At 45.9% G+C, this 25,291-nt stretch overlaps 1 protein-coding gene and 1 long non-coding RNA gene across 3 annotated transcripts in view; both read right to left on the minus strand.

Moving 5' to 3' along the window:
- Positions 1–361: 361 nt before the first annotated feature.
- Positions 362–2,056, minus strand: LOC116436792. The gene is made up of 3 exons (XR_004237070.1): positions 1,637–2,056; positions 1,043–1,076; positions 362–746 (listed from the first exon to the last, which is right to left on the minus strand). It is a non-coding gene; the product is annotated as an uncharacterized LOC116436792 (long non-coding RNA).
- A 1,386-nt stretch (positions 2,057–3,442) lies between these two features.
- RCAN1 (regulator of calcineurin 1) overlaps positions 3,443–25,291 on the minus strand; it is a 34,346-nt gene continuing 12,497 nt past the window's right edge. The window contains exons 1-4 of one of the 2 annotated variants that reach the window (XM_032101164.1): positions 10,993–11,316; positions 9,193–9,366; positions 8,263–8,422; positions 3,443–6,147 (exon numbers count right to left, since the gene is read on the minus strand). In XM_032101164.1, coding sequence (XP_031957055.1) covers positions 5,984–6,147; positions 8,263–8,422; positions 9,193–9,366; positions 10,993–11,079 — 585 coding nt within the window. In that variant the 5' untranslated portion in view covers positions 11,080–11,316 and the 3' untranslated portion in view covers positions 3,443–5,983. Of the gene's footprint in view, positions 6,148–8,262; positions 8,423–9,192; positions 9,367–10,992; positions 11,317–25,291 lie in introns of those variants that run through there. The other variant, XM_032101163.1, reaches the window with a different exon arrangement.

Consider the following 25,291-nt stretch of genomic DNA (forward strand, 5'->3'; position numbering starts at 1 on the left):
CTTGGAAGGACTTTGACTTCTTGTTAGAAAGGAAAGAAAGCTGCAGGGAAAAGTCTGGATTTTAATTGCATTTCCAGTCTGTGGAAGGTGGCTCTGGCTCAAACAAGGCACTGCCCAAGAGGTCCTGTCCTGTATTTCCTAGATCCCAGAATCCCAGAACCCCTGAGGCTGAAAAAGCCCTCCCAGCCCAGTGAGGCCCAGCTGTGCCCCATGCCCACCTTGTCCCCAGCCCAGAGCACTGAGTGCCACCTCCAGCCCTTCCTGGGACACCTCCAGGGATGGGCACTCCAGACCTCCCTGGGCAGCTCTTCCCAAGGCCTGACCTCCCTTTCCAGGAAGAAATTGCTCCTGGTGTCCAACCTGAGCCTCCCCTGGCACAGCTTGAGGCTGTTTCCTCAAGGAATCTTCCAGAAGGGACACAGAGCTGCTGTGCCCACCAGGAAATTCTGGAATCCATTTGGATGAGCCCCAGCTCTGTGTTCACTCTGAAGTCTCAGACAACACTAAAAATCCACATGATATTAAAATCCTAATTAAAAACCACCCAGCAAAAGCCCGAAGCAATTTGCTGAGTAACCCTCCCTTCTCCAGGAGCTCAGCTCTGGGAACTCTCTCCTTCCAGGGCAGCAGAATGGAAACTTCGACACAACTTTAATTACAGGGCAGTGGTGCCATTGCAGCTCCCAGGGCAGGTCAGGAAGCTCCCAGCCCGGCATTCCGGCACGTCCCGGCTCCAGTAGCTCCTGCTGATTAAGGAGAGTGCTTGAGCAGCCAGAATTTGTCCAGGAGATTAAGAAGCAGGTGCAGCACATTGCAGAGGCCATCCCTGTGCCAAACTGTGTGTGTGGGAGAGGCATTCAGCAAGAACTTTCCATGCCTTGTCAGCACATGGAGCTATCCAGGCTTCCACAGCCTTCCAGGGACGGGACTGGCAGAGTTTTGGGAAGGGTTGTGCTGCTTAGCAGGAAAAGCTGCTTTTTATGGCAGGTCCTGTATTTTCCCACTCAAGTAACACCAATAAATGGATCATTACTTTACTTACTGTAACAAAGGCTCAATCCAGCACGGTTCAGCTCCTGGAAAAGGTCAAAAAAAATCCATGCTGCTGTTAAAGGCACTTAATAGAATCCCGTAACTGGGTTGGAAAGGATTTTAAGGATCCTGTCCTGGGCAGGGACACCTCCCACTGTGCCAGGCTGCTCCAAGCCCCAGTGTCCAGCCTGGCCTTGGGCACTGCCAGGGATCCAGGGGCAGCCCCAGCTGCTCTGGGCACCCTGTGCCAGGGCCTGCCCATCCTCAGGGTGGATTTATTCCCAATAGGATAAACCGGGAAGGATTTATTCCCAATATCCCATCTAACCCTGCCCTCCTTCCATTTAAAACCATTCCCCTTGTCCTGGCACTCTCTGCCCATGTAAAAAACTCCTCTCCCTCCTTTTTTATATTCCCCTTTAGGCTCTGGACTGGGCTCTTAAGTTCTCCCAGGAGTCTCCTTTTCTCCAGGCTGAACCTCTTCCATCAGCCTGACAGTAACTTCCAAGAAGGAATTATTTGAATGAAATGGTTACTAAATCACACACACACTCTGGGAATTAGGATCACTTATACAGAGCCACAAGTGGAACCCAAAATTTACCTTTTCCATCTGGAACCAGCCAGTTTTCCCTCTGTGTGGCCCCACGTGCTCCTTCAAAGCAAAGAGATTTAAGAAGAGAAGTGTCTTACAGCAGTTTGTAAAGGCAGGATCGTAAAATCATGGAATGGTGAGGGTTGGAAGGGATGTCAAACCCTTTTTCCGTATCTGCTGTGGGGAAGGGAGCCGGAGCTGCAGGCCGAGTGTGGAGTTTGTTTTACCCAGGATAAAGCCATTGTTGGGTATTTAGCTCCACCTATGGGCACCTCCTCGTACCTCTGTAAACCTTTCAGATTTAGCAACTTAGTCCCGTTTTAAGGCTCTAATCCCAGAATCATCAGGGTGGGCAGAGCCCTCCAGGATCACCCAGTGCCACCCCAGCAGCACCAGCAGCACCCCAAAGCCTGTCCCCAAGGGCCACATCCAGACTCCTCCTGAGCACTCCCAGAGACAGTGACTCCAGCACTCCCTGGGCAGCTCATCCCAAGGCCTCACCACTCTGGCAGGGAAAAATTGTTTCCAATCTCCAACCTGAGCCTCCCCTGGTGCCATTTGAGGCCATTTCCTCTCCTCCTTTCCCTTGGCACACGGCAGCAGAGCCCGACCCCCCCTCACTGCCCCTCCTGGCAGGGACTTGTGGGGAGCAGTGAGGTCCCCCCTGAGCCTCCTTTGCTCCAGCCTGAGCCCCTTTCCCAGCTCCCTCAGCTGCTCCTCCCAGGATGTGTTTTCCAGCCCCTTCCCCAGCTCCGTTCCCTTCCCGGGCCACGCTTCAAAGAAACTCCAAACAAAAGGAACTCCTGGCAGGAAAACACACAGAGACACAATGTGACAGAGTTTGGAATGTGGCAGTGCCCACTTAGCAATGGAAATGGTGTCAAGGAAGATAAACCCAGCCCTGCCAGCTCCATCCTGTCCCTCGTCATTGGAGCCACCTCCGTGCTCCTGCCTTACTCCCTGTAACATGTTCAAAATTCGGAATTATTTGAAAGTTTAATGTCAAAACTTTCTTTACCAGTGTCTTGGGGAATGTTTTTATCATTGTTTTGTCTTTCTATATCCAACTATGAATTATTAAAAGCATTAGCAAGGAGTAATTTTCTGGCAAATGTTTCTCAGGTGTGTTGGGCCAGGCAGGATAAAAGCAAAGAAGAAGAACTTGTGTTCCTCAGGACAAGCAAAAAGCAGGAATTGAGCAGGCAGGTGATAATGCCAAGGGCAAAATCCCTGCTGGAATTGTCCAAATGGTTCCAGAGCTGCTGCAGTTCATTCCTTCCCCATCCCTGGCAAGTCTGGACTACACAGAGAACGACTGATCCACTTGTCCAATTTCAAATATCAAAGTTACTTCACCTGGTGCTGCTCTGGAAAACAAAACTCAGATTTAAACCAAACTTTGGTCCTTCAGAGGTCGTTGCCTTCACGTTGAGAACAAGGAAGAGCCTTAAGTGGGTACCAGAAACTCCTTTTTGCCCTGACAGCACTTCCATCCCTGTCCACAGCAAAGCCTTCATGGGTTTGCCATAATTTCTCTTGCAACAAAAAGACTTCAAGTTATCAAGTAGAGCCACTTAAACACTGATGTATTTCCATACTCCAGGAGCTTCAGAAATCATGGAATCATGGGATGCTTTGGGCTGGAGGGACCTTAAAGCTCACCTCATTCCACCTTCCACTGTCCCAAGTTGCTCCAAGCCCCATCCAAGCTGGCCTTGGACACTTCCAGGGATGGGCAATCCAGAACCTCTCTGGGCAACCCCCCAAATTATTCATTTTTATATAAATATTTATGAATGCACAGGGATTATCCTGGAGCAGGAAGATGTTGATACCTTTATTAGGAACTTCAGGCACAGAAGAATCAGGTTTTCACTGGAACATTCCCCACTGGATTTTATTCATGAGCAGATTCTCACATCTGGAGATCCTGCAGCTCTCTGAAGGCTGGAAAGCTTTTCTAGGAATCAATTTATGAGGGCCTGGCACTGCATTCTGCCCCTTTGGAAGCTGAAAATTCCCATTTTGGCACCGAACCTGGAGTGGCTCCATGCAGAAAATACCAGGACATTTACAAGAAGACAAGAAAATATTTTAATTTCAATCTGCCCCGTGCTATACAAGTGTATAAAATACCAACTAAGCATCCAGTGGAACATTACAAAAATAAAAGAACCAGAAAAAGCAAGCAGCACACCGGAGTCATGAGGACAGAACGTGGCAGATCCAACCAGGAACACACTGTGAGCATTCCAAGATTTCCATGGTTCCCACCTCAGGCAGGGGTCAGGTATTAAAATGACAAAAATGAGATTGATTGATGGTTTTCACTGAAAAGCAGCTCTGCTTTTGTAGGAAACGCAGCAGCAGCCACCTGGGTTTCTACTGCCAAACTCATGTTTTGATTTTTCATGGAAAAAGGACAGGACAGGAATTATTCCAAAGGTTTTTAATTGAATGTGGTGAGAACATGAAGTCCAGCAGTCATTTGAGAAACATGGAAAAATCTTGGAAAGGCTTCAAGGCAGTTGTGGCAAACCTACAAAGTTTCTCTCCACTTGATTCCTTTATTTTGGGTGTTGAATGCAGCACATGGAGCCAGCTGAGGGTAGCCCAAAATAACCCCATTTTCCTGTGTGTCCAGCTCCAGCAATCCATGGAATTAGCTCTTCTCAACAGTTCCCATGGAGCCAGGGCCACTCAGACACCAAAACCAGGCTTTGTTCCAGTTTCCAGGGACTAACAATCCAAGCTAGAGCAGAATATTCAATATATTCCTGCTCTCTAGTCCCAGATTTCTGTGTCAGTCAGGAATGCCAGGCCTTCCATAACACCTTGATTCCCTGCACCTCAGCCTGGAATGGCTCCATTCTTTTTAAAACAGGTATTATTTAAAAAAACCAAGGTGTGAACCAGGCATTTCAATCAAAACTTGCTTCAATCTCTTCTCAGACCAACTGTGTGGCAAAAGCAAACCAAGAGGGAGCCACAGTTTGATTCCTAAAAACACAATGAGAGGCTTCAAACATCCCTTTTCCAAGACCCCAAGTGGTATTTTCCATGGATAGCAGTTCCTATCTCTTCCAAAAAATACTGAACCCTGTTGCAAGGTGAGGATCTCCAGTTTAAAAAAGCACTAATAAAATATTTCTGTCATCTTTCTTGGAATTTGCATTTTGGAGCCTTTGAAGACTGCCATATAAAACCCCTAAAGCTTCTCCCACATATTCCCACTGCTGAAATAAGCATTCCTTGGCATTAAGCATTTCATCCCAGCTGAGTTTGGAAGCAAAGCTCAAGAAAGTTTGGATTTGTGGATATCCAAAGCCAGTAGAAAAAGATCCAAGTGTGCAGCTTGGAGTAGGAATGGACAAGGAAAAGGCACTCCAGCTCTCCTCACTGGTTCCTGGGTGGAATTTTCCAATCCCTATCAAATCTTTGCTCCCCAAAAATGCAGATTCAAGTTTATCCATCTTTTTTTTCTTTTTTTTTTTAACTGGAAAAATCCCACTGCTCTGAATATGCACCATCAGCATTATTTGAGTCCTTTTCTTTTCCCCCCCAAGTCAAAGCTCCCAAACGAATCCTATTGAATATATAAATTATCTGAACTTAAATAATTTTAAATCCATGTATTCCAGAACTCTCCTATTGCACGTTTTTCCATTGCTTTGCCAGATAAAACCCTTTGCAGGAATTTCACAAAGGTTAAAATTTTAGAAGCACAACTTCCAGAGCACCAAAAGCAGGTGCTGGAGGAATTGTATCCTGCTGGAAAACGAGTGCCAATAAAAACAGATATAAATATATCATGTATATACACATCCAGGAGGAATTCTGGGAGGCTGAGATAATAAATACTTGAAACAACTCCCAGATTTCCAGAAACTTGGGGGAAACTCTAGAAAATAAAGCAAATTACTTTAGAAGACCAAGAAGAAACATGCACAAAACCTAGTGTAAGAAAAAGGGTTAAATTCCCATCATCTTTCCAACCCTGTTATCCCAAGGTTTTCCAAACAATCATCAGCTGGAGGATTTATGGGAGTACAGAACAAGGAAAGCTTCCCCCAGCTGCTTTTCCCCCAAAATAACCCCAGTTTGTCCTGTTTTGCCTCAAAATGTCACCTTCTCCCCATCCTTTGTTCCTAGGGATCCGGGAATACACTCAGCCCGTGGATCAACCTGAGGCAGCAAAACTAAGGATGGAATTCCTTCATTTTGAGCAAACTTAGCTTGGAATTCTCCTACCGCAGCTGCTGCCGCTGCCACCAAACGTGTGAGCTGCTGTTTCCACAGTAAAGGTTTTTCCCTGGCAGTTTTCTACTCCAAATCCTTGGAAAAAGCAGCAGCAGCTCAGCTCAGGTGGGCAGGAGCATAATCCGGCCTCCGGGTCTGGATAATTTTGGGTTTGGGTTTCTTGGTCTCCTCTTCCACATCATTTTCCTGGTCACTCTCACAGACATGGACAACAACGCTGGGAGTGGTGGCAGTGGCTGCATGGAGCTCGTATTTCTCTCCTGGAAGGGAAAACATTGGGAAAATGCCTTTAAAAGGAGCCAGCCTGTAGGAAATGTTACATGAGGCCTTTCAATATGGAAAATGTTGGACCCCTGGGTTCTGAGAATTTCAGCCTGTCAGTGCTGGGAGGCAGCGATCCTCAGAAACACACTGTATCCGATGCAAAACCCTGGGAAAAGCTTCCTAAATTGTGTGGTAACAATGAGGTTGTTGCTGGGTAATTGAAAGTTGTATCACTGGGTGGAATACGTAGAAATGTAGAAAATTAGGTTATGGGGATATAGGTAATAATAGGCTACAATATGGAGGATTTGGGGTGTGGGTTTATGTCGTCTCCTCTCTCCTTGTTCTTCATAAATCTAGGGGTTAAGTACTGGTCCAGAAGTTCTGCACTGCAGGACATGAAAAGTTAGTAATTGGACTGTAAGTAAAAACATATTACTTAGCATTTCATAATTGGTTAATTTAGACATTAAAAAACCTTGGAAGTGAGAACTCAGGGCCATTTTCCACCCTGCCAACTAAGAGGCACCTGTGTTACAGGTAAGAAAATAACAAACATCAGTAAAGAAGAAAAGCCTGGCATCTCCTGGGTTTAATCCAAACTCTGAGTAAAAGAACTCGAAATACAAAACCAGAGAAAACTAATAGGAATATAAGGGAGTGACAGAATTATAAAAGCCATGAGGTGCCAGCATGGAGCATCCTGAAGGGTTTCAGTGAGCATTGCCTTGAGATCTAGGTTTTCCATCATATAAAACATTGCTTTAAAGCAGATGTTAAATCATTACTATTAATAACTAATTACTATTAATAACTAAATAATAATACAATAAATAAAAATAAATAAACCGTAAGAGAAGACATTAAATAATGGTATTAAATTAAATCAAGGAAAGAACAAATGGTTTCCTCTCATCTCTTCCCTGGTCATCTTCCCTTCATTTTTTCCCTCTTTTCTTTATCCTCAATCCCTCTCCTTCTCCATGAAAAGCCCAACAATGCCTCTTTGCTCCATTTCCCTCAGAATTTTGGTAAGAAAAACTGGCCCAAAGAGCAATTCCACAGAGGAAAAAGCTCTTCCCTCCAGTTCTTTGGGAACACACACAGTGCTGGAGCAATCCCTGCCTGCTCCTTGGGACCCATCATTAATTCCATGTTCCAGGGAACATCCCAGTCCAGGGCAGAGCTTTAGAGGGCTCAACATTCCCAATAAACATGGAAAATCTCACAGAAAAGGGATTGCAGATCAGCCAGGAGCTCAGTAACAGGGGAAAAGGACCAACTTTTAATGCCTGGAAAGCCTTTAGATATTTATTTTAAATTTTCTTTTTGGAATCCCTAAAATTTGAAAGGAAAACTCAAGAGTAAAGAAACAGCATCACGGAGCTGAACTTCCACACAAGCAGAGGCTGTTGTGTTATTTAGTTATTATTTATTCATTCCAGTTGTTCCATCAAAAACAACCTCTGCTTCCAAAACCCATTTCAGGAACAATAAAATCTTTGATGGAAATATTTCATAATTAAAAATGATGAAGAATATTTAATTAGAAGGATTCTTCATGGACAGATTTAAATCCCAACATGCAGGAGGTCAAAGCTGTGCCCTGCCCTTTTCTCCATCCTTTACAATTCCCTAAGTCTGGAGGTGCACAGGAATTGAAAAATCCCCCAGTAAAATGAACCTGACACAGTTTTTATTCTCTTTAATCCTGTTATGAAATGTGGCCATTTTTCTCTCCCCTAAAATTAATAATACAGCTACAAACAGGTTAAATCAGAGTTGTCCTTGAGGAAAGATTAATTTGCACCAATTTTCATTAAATTTCACAAAATTGCATAAAATATGGGAGAAAATGAACTCAAGGGATGTGATCACTAATCAGTGAGAAAAGAAGTGGCAGGAATTTATCCCTCTCAAATTCCAAGGAATTTTAGGTTGATAGTTCCTCCTACACCCAGTAGCAGTTTCCTCCTCTGGGGCAAACAGAAATAAGAAGAAAATGGAAATAAGAAGAAAATGGAAATAAAAATTTCTTGGAAAAGTTTTAGAAATTCAGGAATTTTCGAGGTGTTTTCCCTAACCAAAATTCTGTTTTTACACCTTCTTACCTGGTCCTAGCTTGGAAATAGCATATAAAAGGTCATAGTTAATGACTGGAGTGGCATCCTCCACTTGTTTCCAATCCACAGGAGGAGAGGCAGGAGGGGAGATCAGAAACTGCTTGTCTGGGTTTGGGGGGGCCAGATGGGAGCTTCCAATGTGCAAAGTCTGGAAAAGAAGGGAGAAGCCAAAGGTGTCACTGAGAAAGATCCATGAATGCAGGGCTCAGCAGGAATGGGAAGGCTGGCACGGATGTCATGCTCTGCCCAGCACTCAGGGTGGCAGCACCAGCCAGGATACCACAGCTCCAAGGGAAATTCCAAGGGATGCTTTTCCCTTCAAATCAAACATCTGCCCTTACAAGACTCGAGCAGGAGGACACGGCCTCTAAGGCCTAATGAGAAATGGTGCTGGAAGTCACCCCCACCAGTGAGAGTGAGGCAATTCCAGGAGGGATAGGAATAACCTGGATCATGGGGGCTGTCCCTGGGGTCACTCATGGATTCATTTTCCCACTCCATTTCAGAGGGAAAAGCAGCTGGAAAAGCAGCTGGAAAAGCAGCCTGATTCCCAGAGCCAGGGTTTCTGTAGAAGCAGAGGCCAGCGAGCTCCAGAGCTGCTCTGGGGGAGATCCCCAAGAACGGGAAGGGCAGGGAGAGCCCAGAATGGGCAGCTCCAAACCTTGGATCCCTCAGGGACTCCCTGGGTGCTGGCAGAGCACAACCAGCCTCCCCCAGCCCTTTAAATTCTTGGAATGTGCTGATTCCCACCCAAGGTTATCCACTCAATTCAGAGGGAGAATAAATGGAAAATACCAACAGCCTCCAAATCCATGGAGCTCTGGAACAACCTTGGATCCTCTAATTAATCTGAAAAAATGACCATGAAGGAGGAAATTCTGCTTGAATCCCCCCAAGGATAATCCCAAAAAGCTTTACCTGAGCAAAATAGAGTTTGAGTTCTTTTCCAAGGAATTCTGTCTTGTCCAACTGGATCCTAGCATCTGCTGCAGATAAAGGGTTGCTGAAGTTAATTCTCACTCTTTTGAAGCTCTTAAAATACTGGAAGGTGAGGTCCCTGTCATAGGGTCGGAACAGGGATTCAAATTTGGCCTGGAGAGAAAGGAACAGAGGAGAAAATCAGTCTTAGACATTAATAAAGACATTAATTAAAAAGTTACTAATAAGGGCAAATGACCACTCTTAAATATAGATTATTGTAACAGCTTAATTTGGGTTTTTTCCTTTTTCTTTCTAGAATGAACCTTTCTGCCTTATCACTTATTTCCTCTGCATCATTAAAGCAGATGATTATCATTAACAAGCAATATTATTATATATTATCACTTATTATATTAACAGGAATAAGTGTTGGATGAGACACCCCAATTTCACAACGCTAAGATATTGAAAAGAAATGTTTCATATAAAATTAACACCCAAAAGCCTTGAAAAAAGTCTGCCAAGCCTTTGCCTAAATGTGCAAATTTCAAGGGAACCAATACAAGTTTTAATAGAGAAAAATGAAAAAATCCTATTTGATTGTCAAGCTAAATGCGATTTTCTTCAGTGACTCAGCACACAGAATAAAGTCCATGAACATCTCCTGCTTTCCTGCTATTTTTCATTTCATTTATGTAAAGTGCTTCCACTCTCTCTTCAGGATTCCAGGCCAAAGGAGAGACACAAGAGGTGGCTCTGGAGCTGCCAGGCCCTTCCCAAGTGTTTTATTCCAACGGGTTCAGGATTCAAATTTGAGGCATTTCCAGACATTTTCTCTCCACGAAAAGCTTCCTAGAAACTCAGGACAGAGCCAAAATAAACATTACTTCACTGAGGGGTTTTTACTGTAATATTTTTAATTAGTAGAGGGGAAAAAAAGCAGGGAAATTACATAAGAAGGCAGGAAGTAATTCAGAATTTCATCTTCCTCCCTGAGAAGCTCCACTTCACAAACTCACCACAGCTGGGTGTAAAATCATTATATTTCAAAGAGATTTTAAAATCAGAGCTGTTCTGCTTCTCCAGCTTCTTCAGAATGAGCTCTGAAACAGGAGCAGAACCCTCCCCACACAGAGCTGGAATTTGGGAGCCTCAGAGCTGAGATGCAACCATGAAAAATACACCCAAAAACTGCATTTCCAAGTTCCCATTCCATATTTAAACCCAGAGAGATCAGTTTTATATATATTTTTTTTTAATTTATTTAAATATGTGATTGCAGTGGTCAGAAATGTCACTTTGGCACTATGACACTAAAAAAAATGTTATTTTTGCCCTTAAGGTATCTTAGCAGTCAACAATTCACTGTATCAGGACCAATAAATATTTTATATTATTTTATATTTACATTATTTATTATTTCTTTTATATTGCCAATCAGTTAAACACAGATCCAAGAGGACTTCTTATAGTTTTAGCAGGAAAAAAATCCCAAGAAAAGTATCAAATGAATTATAAACTGGTGGATCTTGCTACCAAAATAAGAATTAAATATTTGCTGAAAATTCAGAATACACCAAACAGTCAAAGAAGTCTGGAGAGAAAATTGAAATAATTTTCCCAGCCACACACAGCTAAGATTGAATAATTCCCAGAGCTGGAGCCATTCCCATCAGAGCAGGCTGGTGCACACCTCCAAGCTCCAAGCCTTTCACAGCACACTGGAATTGCCTTCCAAGGAAGGAAAAAGCAGCACCTCCAAAGTGAAGTTCCCAGAAATAACCCCATCAAACCTACCCTCGTTTCTGGCTGGGTGAAGACATCCCCATCTGCCAGGCAGGCGATGAGCGAGCTAAAACTGTAATGAAAATTGCGGAAATGCATTTTGGGGCTCGGCCCGAGCGATTCCCGCAGAAATCCCGGGATTTTCGGGAGCCCTGGCTGCTGCAGGCAGCGTTTATAAGGCAAGAGAGTCCAGCCCCTGGTGAAAAAAAGCTCTCAGAGCATCCTGTGTGTGACAGCGAATTCCTGAGCAGAGTCCCGCATGCTTGGAGGGAGTCGGGAACAAAATGTAAGCGGCACTGGAAAGAGGTGACGTCAGCAATTAGTCAGCTTCCCTCTGCTAATTACCGGGAGCATGGAAAATCCAGCTGAGCCGAGCTCGGCAGCTGCTCCCCAGCCTCTTTCTTGCAGCATAGTTTCCACTGGCAGTAATTCCACGCAGCTCCCGGCCCGCGCTGCTCCCGCTGCAATGGGACATTGCCCGATGGAAAATGTTCCTGCCACGGCAGCCCCGCTCCGGGAAAGGGCTGGAATGAAGGCAGCAGGAAAACTGCCTCACATTCCTGATTCTTTGGGGATGGGAAATGAATCCCTCAGCTCGGCAGCTTGTGCAACAAAAAAATCCACAGGTTGAAACTTCGAGATTGATCTGGGAAAATAATTTTCCTCTCATCACAAGGATTCATTTGGAAGCTTCTTCAAAGCAACTCCGTGGATTAATTACCATTCTCACCTTATTAAAAACTCTTTCCCAGCCTGGTTTTGTTGGGGGTTGGTTTGGGCTTCTTTTCCTAACAGGAGCTTGCTCAGCAATCTGGTGGCAAGGTTTTACCAGAACCTGAGCTACAGCAGCAGGGACCAGGTACGGAACCTGAATTCCTGACATTTTCTGGGACACCTGTCTCCCACTTTCAAAGCGTTCCCAAAACACAGCACAGAACACAGGTTTTTGCGGTCTTTTCTTGAGGTTTTTTTTTTTTTTGGTGGGTTTTGGTTTGGTTTTTTTTTTAATCAAGAACCATTTTAAAAACTCATCACCATTTCATGTAATTAATGAACTTTAAATTGAAGCTTTCACAAACTCTTTGGAACTCTACTATGCACATTCAGCTACAAAATTATAATGAAGTCAAAATCTGAAGTGCCTTTAGTTCATTCTACTTTAACACAGGGCTATGACAGAAGCACCAAGTTTTAAGGAACACCTACAAACAATGCACAGTGCTACGTTTAAAACCTAATTTCATCAATATTTAACTACATAAAACTATTCACGTGAAGACTGTTCTCTATTTTTAGGGAATTCTTTGCTTAAATCCCCATTGAAAGTCAAACTCCCTGCTGCTCTTAGGCTACCTCAGTGTAAAAGTCAGCACAGCATGAAAAGAATACTCAAACCAATTTCTTGGAACCTTTTCTTGGAAGTCCCCACTTAAAAATCCCAGGATCACTGAGGCTGGAAAAACCCTTCAAGACTATCAAGTCCAACCTGTGACTGAATCATCACCCCCTGTCCCCAGCCCAGAGCACTGAGCACCACATCCAGACGTTCCCTGGACACCGGCAGGGGTGGGGGCTCCAAACCTCCCTGGGCAGCCCCTGCCAAAGGCTGACCACCCTTTCCAGGAAGAAAGGGATCAATTCCATCAGTGAGGATGGGACGCAGCAATAATCAGGTCTGGGCACACACACAGCACACACAGAAACTCGGGTACTTCAGGAGAGGATTCACAACCAGCCCTGACGCCCCTGAGCCCAGAAAACCACCCCGAGCACATCCTAAATCCTGTCCCTGACCTGGAATTTGCTGGCAAGTATCCTGGAGACTTTGGATGTGGAAGGAGCAGGCATGACTCCATAAACCAGAGGTCAGGATGCTCACCTGGAAAGTATGGCCATGAATCACCTGAGCATAAAGGCAAACAGGCTGCCCACATGCCAGGGAATGCTGCAGCTCCTGATAAGAAAGCAGAGCAGGTTCCTGCTCTAACCTGGAACAGCCTCAGGTCATTGCAGCACCTCTGGGGGACATTTCTGTCCCCAGAGCTCATGAAGAGTGAAACATTAAAAATCTCTCTGATTGCAGCCTTCAAGGCCACCTACACATTTCTGAGAGCCAGGGAAAATTACTTCAGAGGCCACCTTTCAAACAGAACTTTGTCATCTAATTCAGGACTAGTCTGGCTATAAACAAACCAACTGGTTCTCAGAAATGTAACACCTCACAAAGCAATTTTTTCACACTTCTCTGCAGATTTAAAAGAACCATTTAAGTCCGACTGATACACACAATGTATTTAACTTGCCTGTTTAAAACCCCAAAGAATCAACCCCAGTATGTTCCACTTTGTTTTTTGACATGGTTGTGTCCCAAGTCATGGAATCACAGAAAGGTTTGGGTTGGGAGGGACCTTAAAGCCTTGAGCAGGGACACCTTCCACTGGCCCAGGCTGCTCCAAGCCCCAATGTCCAGCCTGGCCTTGGGCACTGCCAGGGATCCAGGGGCAGCCCCAGCTGCTCTGGGCACCCTGTGCCAGGGCCTGCCCACCCTCCCAGGGAACAATTCCTGCCCAAGATCCCGTCTAACCCTGCCCTCCTCCAGCTCAAGGCCAGGTCTCTCAGTGTATTAAACAAACCACCCTGAGTTATTAACACCAAACTCAAGCACTTTGTCAAAAGAAAAGCCCCAATTCCCACTGCCCCTGGGGCAGTTGGTGAAGGGCTGTTCCAGGCAGAGCTCTGTGTGGAGAGCCCTGAGCTCATGTGGAAACCAAGAGGCAAAGTTACAAAAGCCCCATTGCCACAGCCTGAGTGTTGCAATGTTCCTTCCACGGGGTCAGCTCTTGGAAGGTTTGGTACCCACATGCAAACACCTTGCCTGGAACAGGAACATTGCAACACTCTCAGAAGTCCTGGATTTGATGTTCTGATATAATCAGAGGGCAGCTTTTCTTCTCCCTTATCTCCTTTTGGAGAGTTTGCTGCTTCCTGTCCTCCCTTTGAGACTCCCTAGCAAGTACAGAGAGAGAACAAGGGCAAGATCACCTGCACAGGAAGGACAGGGACATGTTGGAGAGAGTCCATGGAGGCACCAGGATGAGCAGAGGGATGGAGCAGCTCTGCTGGGAGGAAAGGCTGCGAGAGCTGGGATTGTTCAGCCTGGAGAGGAGAAGCTTTGGGGTGAGCTCAGTGTGGCCTTGCAGGGCCTGAAGGAGCTGCAGGAAAGCTGGAGAGAGACAATTCCCAAGGGCTGGAGGGCCAGGAGCCAGGGAATGGCTTCCCAGTGCCAGAGGGCAGGGCTGGATGGGAGATTGGGCAGGAATTGTTCCCTGGGAGGGTGGGCAGGCCCTGGCACAGGGTGCCCAGAGCAGCTGGGGCTGCCCCTGGATCCCTGGCAGTGCCCAAGGCCAGGCTGGACATTGGGGCTTGGAGCAGCCTGGGACAGTGGGAGGTGTCCCTGCCCGTGGCAGGGGTGGCACTGGATGGGCTTTGAGGTCCTTTCCCACCCAGACCACTCCATGGTTCCATGATGCCACTGCACTTTGGGAATGAGAGCAGAGGGGCCAGAACAGTGTGACAGGACAGCAGGGTCAGCTCTGCTTCCTCAGGTGTCACCTTGAAAGCTGCAGATTCCAGGGCTCACGTTCTGGAAGCTGAGTTACAAAATTGCAGACAAGATGCTCAACCAAGACCTAAAGTGCTCCCAAACCCCAACAGCACCTGACAGATCCCCCAGCACTGCCCAAGCACTGAAATACGACAGAGACCATTTTTTGAACATTTTTGGGGGCTGAAAGGGCAAACAAAGAACCCAATAAATACATGAAATAGTGGGAACACAGCATGACTGAATGCCATAATTAGCTCCACAATTTAATCTCCACATGCAGTGGAATAGGTACGGCACAGAAGAGAAGGAAATGAGGCCACAGAAACAGAAAACAGTCACAAGTCCCCAAAATTGCCAATAACTACAACAGCAAAGCAAACAATCAGAGAAGGAAAATGAATGTGAAGTTAAATATATTGGGAATTCTCTTAAGTCAATCAAATTACCCCCCACGGGCCATACATCAGAACAATCCAGCCCATTCTCTCCTCTCCTCCCTGGCAGGTTTTGCAGCTGCCCTTGGAGAGTGCTCTTTGTGTAATCCCTGTACTCCCACTCCAGACCTGCTGCTCTTCTATCAACACTTAGCTTCTATTCCTGTCTCCATGTTAATTAGCCTGCCTCAGTCCTTCCTCAGGACAGGGATAAACATCTTGAAGTTATCTACAATGAAAATCACACTGGTTTCATTTTCCTGGGGGTTGGAAAAGGAGAGGAGGAGCAGACAGAAGAGCACAAACAGGTTCCAGAGCTATCCACACATATTTGGGGTCAGGAAGCTCTGTGGGCACTGGCATACACCTGGATCAGATATTAGAAAAAAATTCCACCCTGTGAGGGTGGGGAGGCCCTGGCACAGGTTGCCCAGAGAAGCTGTGCCCCATCCCAAATTACTCCATGATTCTGAGCTGTCTGGCTCAACCAGAGCCAGGAGTGAGGGCAGTGAATTAAACCATTTAGCTCCAACCCCCTGAAAAAGCCCTAGTCTTATTTTACTGGCCAAAAATGAATCCACATTCCCAACCACTCCCCTGCTCCCCACAAATAAAATAACCCCAAAACAAAAATCAAAAATTCCCAGACTGGTTTGGATTGCAAGGACCCTAAATCCCATCCAGTGCCACCCCTGCCATGGCAGGGACACCTCCCACTGTCCCAGGCTGCTCCAAGCCCCAATGTCCAGCCTGGCCTTGGGCACTGCCAGGGATCCAGGGGCAGCCCCAGCTGCTCTGGGAAAGATGTCTGACAGGAAACCTGGACACGATTTCTTTTTGCAAGTCTGACAGGATTTCTCATAAAGTAAAATTCCCTCCTGGCAGACCAATCCTACTTAACTACACTTTTCTCCTCAGAATCCTCCAGCAGCCAGGGAGCCTGGCACTGGCAATGCCTGGAATGGCAGCACACCCACTCATGCCTCTAACTTAGCCCTATAAATTTTTCCCATGCCAAGCACACCCAGCTCACAAACACAGGGAGGAGAAGGCAAAATTATCACCCAGTAATAATGTTAAAGAAATTTTAGGAAGAAATTCTTTACTCACAGGGCATTGAGGCCCTGGCACAGATTCCCAGAGAAGCTGTGACTGCTCCATCCCTGCAAGTGTCCAAGGGCAGCCTGGACGGGGCTTGGAGCAGCCTGGTGCAGTGGAAGGTGTCCCCTGCCCATGGCAGGATGGATGAGTTTTAAGGTCCCTTCCAACTTTAACCATCCTGTAATTCTGTGACAATTTCTTCTGCTTTGTGGTTATGAAAAGCTGTGTCTTAAAGTTACATATTCCATGTTGTATTTTCTTCATTCATCAGAAATGTGATGTGAGTGAAATAAATACATTCCTCCCGCAGGGAAATCATCTGCACAAACCAATTTGTTAACAAGAACAGAAGTCTGTGGTATCACAGAATGAACTGCACAAGGAGTATGTGCAGACTTATTTACAGTAAAGAAATCAGAGCACAGCAACACAAGCCCACAAACTGGTTTTCCAAATGACAGCATGCCATGGCCGGAGCCCAGGAACGCCCACGCGGTGACACCATGGAAAAGGGGCACGGAGCCGGAGCTGGGCGGGGCAGCAGCAGCAGCTCCTCTCCTTACCTGTGCCCCAGCAAACACAACTGCTCAGCATTTCACAGCCCTGCAAATATTCCACCCCCTGAATGCCCAGCCAGAAGAACAGAGCCCAACATTTGTGCAGCCTTAAGAAACTTGAAAGGATCTGATTCCATGGAATAGGGGGGGCACAAAGGCCTGGCTGGGCTCCATGCAATTATGCCGAGTACTCCTCTGAAAGGAGGATCCCATGGCTCTGAAACTCCACTACTGGCCAATTCTGAGATCTTTTCAGAAATAGAACTTGTCAGAAATATTTATCAGAGCATTAAGTCAGCACAGTTAGCACTGGCACGCTCTGTATGGGAACACAGATATTTACTGCAGAGGATAAACTCAGGTGACAATAAAAATTGAAGACCACGTGTCTGGGGTGCTGTGTCACCTCCGTTTTACACTTCCAGCTGTTCCAGGAAAACCTTTTCCTATTCCAAACACGTTTTCTAAGATGTCAGGCAAACCCATAGGAAAGCCAGTGGAAAAGCTCTGAGGATTCTGCACCTTAAGACACAAGACTCAGTACAGACACAAGACTCAAACACTTTGATACACCTGAGGGATGTTACAGAGGGATGAATGTCAGTGAGGTTTTAAAACAACTCTGCCTATTTCTGCTGTCTTTACTTCTGTTTAAACTCATTAACTGCTTTACTTTCATTCCAAAATTACCTACAGGTAATGTATTTATAGAAGGAAGAGCACATTATGAAACACCTTTTGCAGTAATTGGGTTGGGAGATTAGAAAAAGGAAGGAGAAAGTTCTTGCAAAGTCAATCCAAGAAACATTCTCCTCACCACAGAGAGAGAATTTGGCTTCAGATCATCAAAACAGCCTTCAAGAAGATGCTTTTTAAAAGTCTATGAAAATTCCTGAAGAGCACTGTCCAGGAATATTATAATTAATCCATGATATGCTGGGGTGAGAGGAAATAAACAGCCAAAGACAAAAGAAAAAGCCAAAGGTGACAATAAACCACAACAAAAGTAAACAAGAACATTCCTATGGCCATATGCAGTTACAGTGTTGATTTTTATTTCTATTTATGGCAGAAAGGAGGAAAGAAGGTGACAGGGACAAAAATCCAGTCTCCAGCTCACCACGGAAACCGTGCACATGCCACCCCAGGAAAAGCTAACTATGGAAAGGGAAGGGCAGGAAATCCTCAAACAACTCCTCTCCAACTTGCTGAAGGCTTCTCTAAATATAGCTGGCTATATAAATCCTTCCCTCAGAGTGGAGATTAAAAAAGGGGGAAGAGATGGAAATTCTCCAAAGATCACCTCTATTTGTTAGGAACTAAAAAAGGACAAGGACTTTGAAACCAAAATTGGTTAATAGGGCATTTTTCATAGTGGAGAAAAACTTTTTACAGCAGAATTGAAGGAAGTTATTTGTTAAAAATGCTCCTGCAGCCCCCAAGATAAAAAGAGATTTCTCCCAAGCACGGGGTAACTATGAAATAAAGGAAGCACGAGAGATTCCTACCACTGTAACCAAGAAAAATCAGCTCCAGTCTGACCCTTTCAAGGTTATTTATTTGAATTAATAGCTCAAAGGGGAAAAAATAAATCTAGAAAGTAATTAACAGATCTGTGGAGCTGCAAGATGAAATAAGTCAAGACAGAAAGAAGGGACATGCTCGAACACATCACTCCAAACCAAAAAGGGGCTCTGGTTCATTACTTCTTGAGTGAGGGGGCACATTCTGCATGAAGAACTCGTTTTATAAAGAGGGAACAGCTGTAAAGTTATAAATAAGTGAGACTGAGCAGAGGGAGAGGTCCAGGGAATAGGGCACATGCTTCCAGTTGGATTCCTGGATTCTTGGAGCATGTCCTGCATGCTCTGACAGTGAGCACAGCTGGAGCCCTGCACATCACCCAGGGCTCAGGGGCAGCCAGGGAATGCTGGGGCTGATACAGGGAGGGCTCAAAGTGCCACCTTTAGGGACTGGACAGGGACCACATTGCAGAGGAATTTAACCCAGATCTACTGGAATGGTGACAGTGTCCCAAGGAGAACAGTCCTGAGCAGCCAAACCATGAAGTGATGGGGAATGGAAGCTCCCACACAAACACAACAGGCTGTGACAGCTCACGAGAGGATGGGGGTGAAAGGGACAAGAACAAAGCTCAGGGCATCCTGGAATCCCTGGGGCTGGAAAAGCCCTCCCAGCCCAGCCAGGCCCAGCTGTGCCCCATGCCCACCTTGTCCCCAGCCCAGAGCACTGAGTGCCACCTCCAGCCCTTCCTGGGACACCTCCAGGGACGGGCACTCCAAACCTCCCTGGGCAGCCCCTGCCAAGGCCTGAGCTCCCTTTCCATGGGGAAATTCCTGCTGCTGTCCACCCTGAGCCTGCCCTGGCCCAGCCTGAGGCCGTTCCCTCTCCTCCTGTCCCTGTTCCCTGGCAGCAGAGCCCGACCCCCCCGGCTGCCCCCTCCTGTCAGGGACTTGTGCAGAGCCACAAGGTCCCCCCTGAGCCTCCTTTGCTCCAGCCTGAGCCCCTTTCCCAGCTCCCTCAGCCGCTCCTGGGGCTCCAGCCCCTTCCCAGCTCCCTTCCCTGCCCTGGACATGCTCCAGCCCCTTTGACTTTCAGAATAGATTTGGAAACAAAGCCTTTTGGTTGCTCAAAGAAAAAGTAGTTGGGCTTTTTTAATTGCTTTACCTGAACCTTTAATATGCACTGATTGACTCTTGATTTAGATGTTGAGTAGGGAATACAGACAGGCTGACACAGATTCATTCCTTTTGCTTTTTTTCCTCTGTACTGACCTTTTGTCTTTACCTCCTTCATTATCTGGAATGTACAAAGTGAGATAAAAATACCTTGACTTTTTTGGTCTTCTCAGAAAAGTTTCAGGGGAGATGGAATCATATTGAACTAAAATTTCCACCTGCCTTTTAGTGTTGCTGTGATGATCACTGTGTGTGTCATCAAGCCAGGGAGCCAAATAAATATTTTTTTCCTCAAGGAATATTTAAAAGACATTATAGAGTGTATATGTGTTTTGAAGACAGAGTCTTTAATATGTCTTGGAATCACAGAATTGGGTTGGGATGGACCTTAGAGCCCACCCAGTGCCACCCCTGCCATGGCAGGGACACCTCCCACTGTGCCAGGCTGCTCCAAGCCCCAATGTCCAGCCTGGCCTTGGACACTGCCAGGGATCCAGGGGCAGCCCCAGCTGCTCTGGGCACCCTGTGCCAGGGCCTGCCCACCCTCCCAGGGAACAATTCCTGCCCAATCTCCCATCCAGCCCTGCCCTCTGGCACTGGGAAGCCATTCCCTGGCTCCTGGCCCTCCAGCCCTTGTGAAAAGTCTCTCTCCATCTTTCTTGCAGCTCCTTCAGGTACTGGAATCTGAATCTGGATCCCAACCTTACACAAACACCTCAGAATTTAACTTCTGAAAACTGCTCTCCTGTAAAATACCTTGTGTCTTTATCACTGCTGTTACACATGAGATCAAAGCTGATCTCAGCTTATTGGCTCTGGATGCTTTTAAATCATAAACCATATTTTGCTTCAGTGTTCTGTATCTCATTTATGTTGTGGCTACTGCTGCTGCCAGCTCCAGTATGGAAGGCAGGGATGGGGAAGGGATGTGCTTCCTTTGGGGACATCTGGATTGGGGGAGCTTTGACCACCCTGATTTGATTTGATGGGATTTGAGTAAAGCACTGTCAGCTGTGGGGCTGGGTTATGGCACACTGCTGGATTGTTTGTGGGGAACTTTCCCTTCTTCCCATGAAAGAGAATTAGGGAACTTTTTTAGCGGGGGACCTTGTGGCTCTGCACAAGTCCCTGACAGGAGGGGGCAGCCGGGGGGGTCGGGCTCTGCTGCCAGGGAACAGGGACAGGAGGAGAGGGAACGGCCTCAGGCTGGGCCAGGGGAGTTTTCCCTTCTTAGTTTCACCTGCATTTTCCTATCGAAGGCCTTCAAATTCTGCAGGTTGGAGTTTCCCCAGGACAGATGCACGTTCCTCAAGGCTCAGGGCAGTAAAACAGGCAGCCTGGGCCATCACTGCAGTGAACATTCTATTTGCTCCCCCCAATAACAGCCAAGTGCCACCTTTCTTCAGAGGAGGGTCTTGGTGGTCCCTGCTCCCAGAGGCTGCTTCTCAGATGTTCCAGATGGCTTTTGAGAATTGGGTGTAGCCTTACAGCCAGGATAATACACAGGTGTCATTCCATGGGCTGCTCCCTCTCACAGATGGATCCAGCTGATCCAAGCCCTCCCAGAGCTATTATTACTCCCTGATGACATTTGCTGAAGGAACAGCAGTCTGATTACTGTGCAGCAAATGAAAAAGCTGTGGAGAATGATTTGGAACAAGCAGGTTTTCCTCAGGGGAACCCTAAAACCTGGAAGACAATTTTGTTTACCATTTAATCCCAGACTGGTTGGGGATGGAAGGGACATCAAAGACCACCCAGTGCCACCCCTGCCATGGCAGGGACACCTCCCAGTATCCCAGGCTGCTCCAAGCCCCAATGTCCAGCCTGGCCTTGGGCACTGCCAGGGATCCAGGGGCAGCCCCAGCTGCTCTGGGCACCCTGTGCCAGGGCCTGCCCACCCTCCCAGGGAAGTTTCTTTTCCTTATAGCCAATCTAAACCTTCCCTCCCCTCCATCAGTTTGAAGCCACTACCTCATGTCCTATCCCCACACACTGTTGTAAAAACTTCTTGAAAGTTCCAACCTTATTTCTTCCTCCTTCACTTTAAATTCCCACCTATTCCAGAGGTCTGTGAAGTGCAACCCAGGCTTGCTCCAGTTTCACTTCCTAACTTTCTGGATCTGAGTTCAACAGCTGTTTCTGTGACAGAAGAAAGAAAATCTTCCAGAACATTTCCTGTATCTACTGCTATTATATCAAAAGAAGAATAAAGAAGAACTACGGAATATTCTGAGTGGAAGGGACCCATAAGATCATGGATCCAGCTCCTGGCCCTGCATGGACACCCCAACAATCCCAGTGCCCTGGCAGCGCTGTCCAAACACTCCTGGAGCTCTGGCAGCCTCGGGGCCGTGCCCATTCCCTGGGGAATCTGGGCAGAAATCCTACTCCAATTAATTCCTACTGCAATTACAAACATTTATTTGCAGGCCTGCTCCCTGGAGCTGTGTGTCCTTCCAGCAGAAGGCTGGAATGCTGAGGGATCCCGAGTTCTGCCCAAGGAGGTGGGAATGGGGAGCAGCTGTGGACGTCAGGGAGGCTCCTGGGAAGCCAAGTGCTGAATTCCCACACAACCTGCAGCCACTCCACAATGACTCCACTGAGGGATTACAAAAACCCTGATGGTTTTTTAATGCAAATTCCAACTGCAGTGCCAAGAAGGAGCTGTTTTTCCTGAAGACTTACAGGATACATTTTAATAACTTCAAATGCATGAGCTGGTGTCATTTTTGCATTAGGAGATCCAAATATATTCAAATAAAATATCCAGAGTTGTGCTCTGTCACACAAGGGCCATTTACAGATTCCATGGGAGACAGTTTTCCAGCCAAGCATCTGAAAAAATAAATACCTACACTGTGCTTCTTCCATCCTTGGAAAAATCCATGACTTACACTTCCATTTCCAACCATTAAACACTAAATTCCTGTTCAATGAGTGGTAACACAAAAGTGGGCATTTGGAAATTCCACTACAGAGTATCTGAGTAACCACCAGCCTCATTTAGAAAACTTTTGAATGGGGCAGGTATGTTCCAAAATGTAAAGGCTTTTTCCAACACGTTTCCACTCCTGCAGGGAATATACTCAAATGATCCATAGGGAATTGATGACAATTCTGCCCTCATCTGGGTACTCAAAAGGAATAAACATTTTCATTTTCAGTATTTAGTAGCAATTATTTTTCTACTCATCTTAAAAAAAATCATTCCATTTAGAAAAACATTCCAACGCCTGTGCAATCCAGGATTTTCAACCAAACCTGCTGAGGGAAGAACAAAACCCTCTAAGGAAAATCCAGATATCTCTCTGCTTTGTTCAAAAATTGGTATTTTGGAACAAAGGAACCCGAGATGAAAAATTATGATGCTCATTTATCCCTAATCCACCTGAAAGCCCGATCAGCACTGGAATTCTTTCCTGCTCATCCCCACCCCGCACTTGGGAGCTCCAATCCACTCAGCCCAGAGTAGCCAGAGTCTCTCTGGAAAACACAGGGAATATTTATGGCTGCTGAATGCCTGGGGAAGGTGTTATGTTAGAAAGCCCACACGGAGTTTGTTCTCACTGAAAGGGGAAAACAAAGAGCAGGATAAAAGGCTGGGAATTTCTGAGGAGCACTCTCCACTCACTCCAAGGACTGGGAGCCCAAACCCTTATTCAGACATCACTCAGGGATAATCTCCTCTGGACACAATCCTTTCAAGAATGATCTGGAAAAAAAAGGTATTGAGTTTGCCTTTGAAAGAGTTCCTTCAGGGAAGGAAAATGTCCCTTAAAGACAGAGGGAGTTTTCTTCAAGTCATCTTGAGAGACATTTCTCCAAATCATCAGAGAGTGGCCAAAAATTGGAATGTCTGGAGCCGCTTAGAAAATTTCCATCAAGTAAAAGGGTTAAAAGACAAGGGAGAAATGAAAAGCAGAGGATGCAGGCTTTGGGTTTTAAGAATCAAAGGCCAGAAGTGACAGGAAGAGCTCCAAATGGTTCTCTGAGGCATTGGAAAGTGGACAAAAATTGTGGAGAAATAAGAATTCCAACGGATGGAGAGGTGCAGTGAGAGAGTCAAGCTTGGCTCTGGAGAGGAGGAGAGTGCTCATCTCTGTGGGATCTTGAATGGCTGAGAATTAACTTTTAAAAGCCCTTTCTGGTCAAAAATTTCTTCAGGTGGATCTAACTGAAAGTGAGGCACCATCCACTTTCCAAGGAAATTTAAGGTGTTTAAGCACCATTCCATTACTTTGCCCTGTTCCCAAAGCAGCCCAGGAGCTGAGCAGGACAGTTCAGAACAGCTGAACACAAAATAAAGGCAGCAGCTTTCATTTATTAATAACAAATATTCAACCTATTCCACCTGAGCTGGCTGGTTGAATCCAGAATATATTTCTGCACAAGCTGTTCCCACAGGAAAAGAAACCACTAACACCAAACCCAGCACACAACAAAACAAAAAACCCTCACCAAGCCATCAAGAAAAACCCAAACACAAACCAGCTTCCTCTGCAGCTCCCTAAAAATCTTGGATGCACCACCTTTGGCAGAGGCAGCTCTTGGCAAGGAAGTGGGAGCTGCAAAAAGTGGGATCTGTCAGGCATTCAATATTCACCTTCACATCTCTGAAAGGATAGAAGCAACTCTTTCCAAAGCAGCTCCTTTCCAAACCCCAGGAGCTGCCCCAGACATTTGGATCCAGAGCCCCATCACAAAAATTGCCCCAGGATTCACTCCAAGGAACACTGAAAGCTGCACTCCCTCACCCTCCCCACTGTTTTGTGGCACTTCTGGTTTCTTTTGGCCCTGTAACACCAGAGTAATGAACACTGCTCAGCTCACATCTGCCAGTGGGAAAACCATGGAAGTTCACACACTTCCAGGCATTTCCAGGGGCAAAGCAGAGACTGGAGAACTTGGCTGATAATTAACACTGATAACATGAAATAATAAATTCACTAGCAACCAGTAAAGAAATCCTTGGCCAGTTTACTGCCTGTGAGGACACCATTCACTGCCAGTTTCCCCTCAAATTCCTTAATTATGCCAGCAGGAAAATACAGGGAGGAAAAGCAAGTTCAGAGAAAAGCCCTTTTGGCTGGCATTAAAAGTCATATTTATTTCAAAATAAGCATTTTTAGAAAGTCAATGAGCAGCAACTTTTCGCTTGCTCTTTTAATGAGAGCTTTTTAAAATTGATGTCCCATGATTTGTATAAAATCATGGAAATCTGCCCCATTTCCTGATAGGCCACTGCAGCATTTCTTTGACTAATTCCTTCCACTGGGTTTTCCATAAGTGATTCACGGCTGTACTCAGCTTTCCTGGAAAACATTTCCCAAAGTCTGGAAGGTATGGAAAGCAGGAGATTCTCCTGGGCTGGCTTTTAACTGTGAATCCTTGTGCCTCTCCCTCTCTTTAGAGACAAACAGCAGTTTAACAACTTCATTCTATCAGCTCTGATTTAATTATTTTTTCCCCTAAATATGAGAAAAAGCAAAACTTATGTTGCAACATATCTTTCACCCCATTCCCTACATATCCTGATTTATTAGAACTCCAGCCTTAGAAGCCTAAAAACCAGGGTTTTTTTAATTTTACTTTTATTTAAAGGAAATTCAGAAGAAGCCTCCCTGAATACTTGGACCACCTATTGAATGTCATTATTTTCTTGGAAGTCACAACATTACAGAGTTTTTTTACATAGAGGGGCTGTGAAATAATTACAAGCTCCCTGAGACTCCTTGCCTGACTGGTTTCTAAAATCCCTCAGGTGCCAGTTAAACCCAACACACAGCAGTGAGACCAACTTAGACCTGATCAAAGTCCTGGTCAGCCTCTGATTCAGCTGAGTCTGGAGGGTGCTACTTAAATTAAGTCTTCAAAGTAGTTCCCAGGCCCCTCATCTCCTCCCATTTTCCT

This window comes from Corvus moneduloides, chromosome 2 (genome assembly GCF_009650955.1).
Source record: "Corvus moneduloides isolate bCorMon1 chromosome 2, bCorMon1.pri, whole genome shotgun sequence".
NCBI classification, from domain to species: domain Eukaryota; kingdom Metazoa; phylum Chordata; class Aves; order Passeriformes; family Corvidae; genus Corvus; species Corvus moneduloides.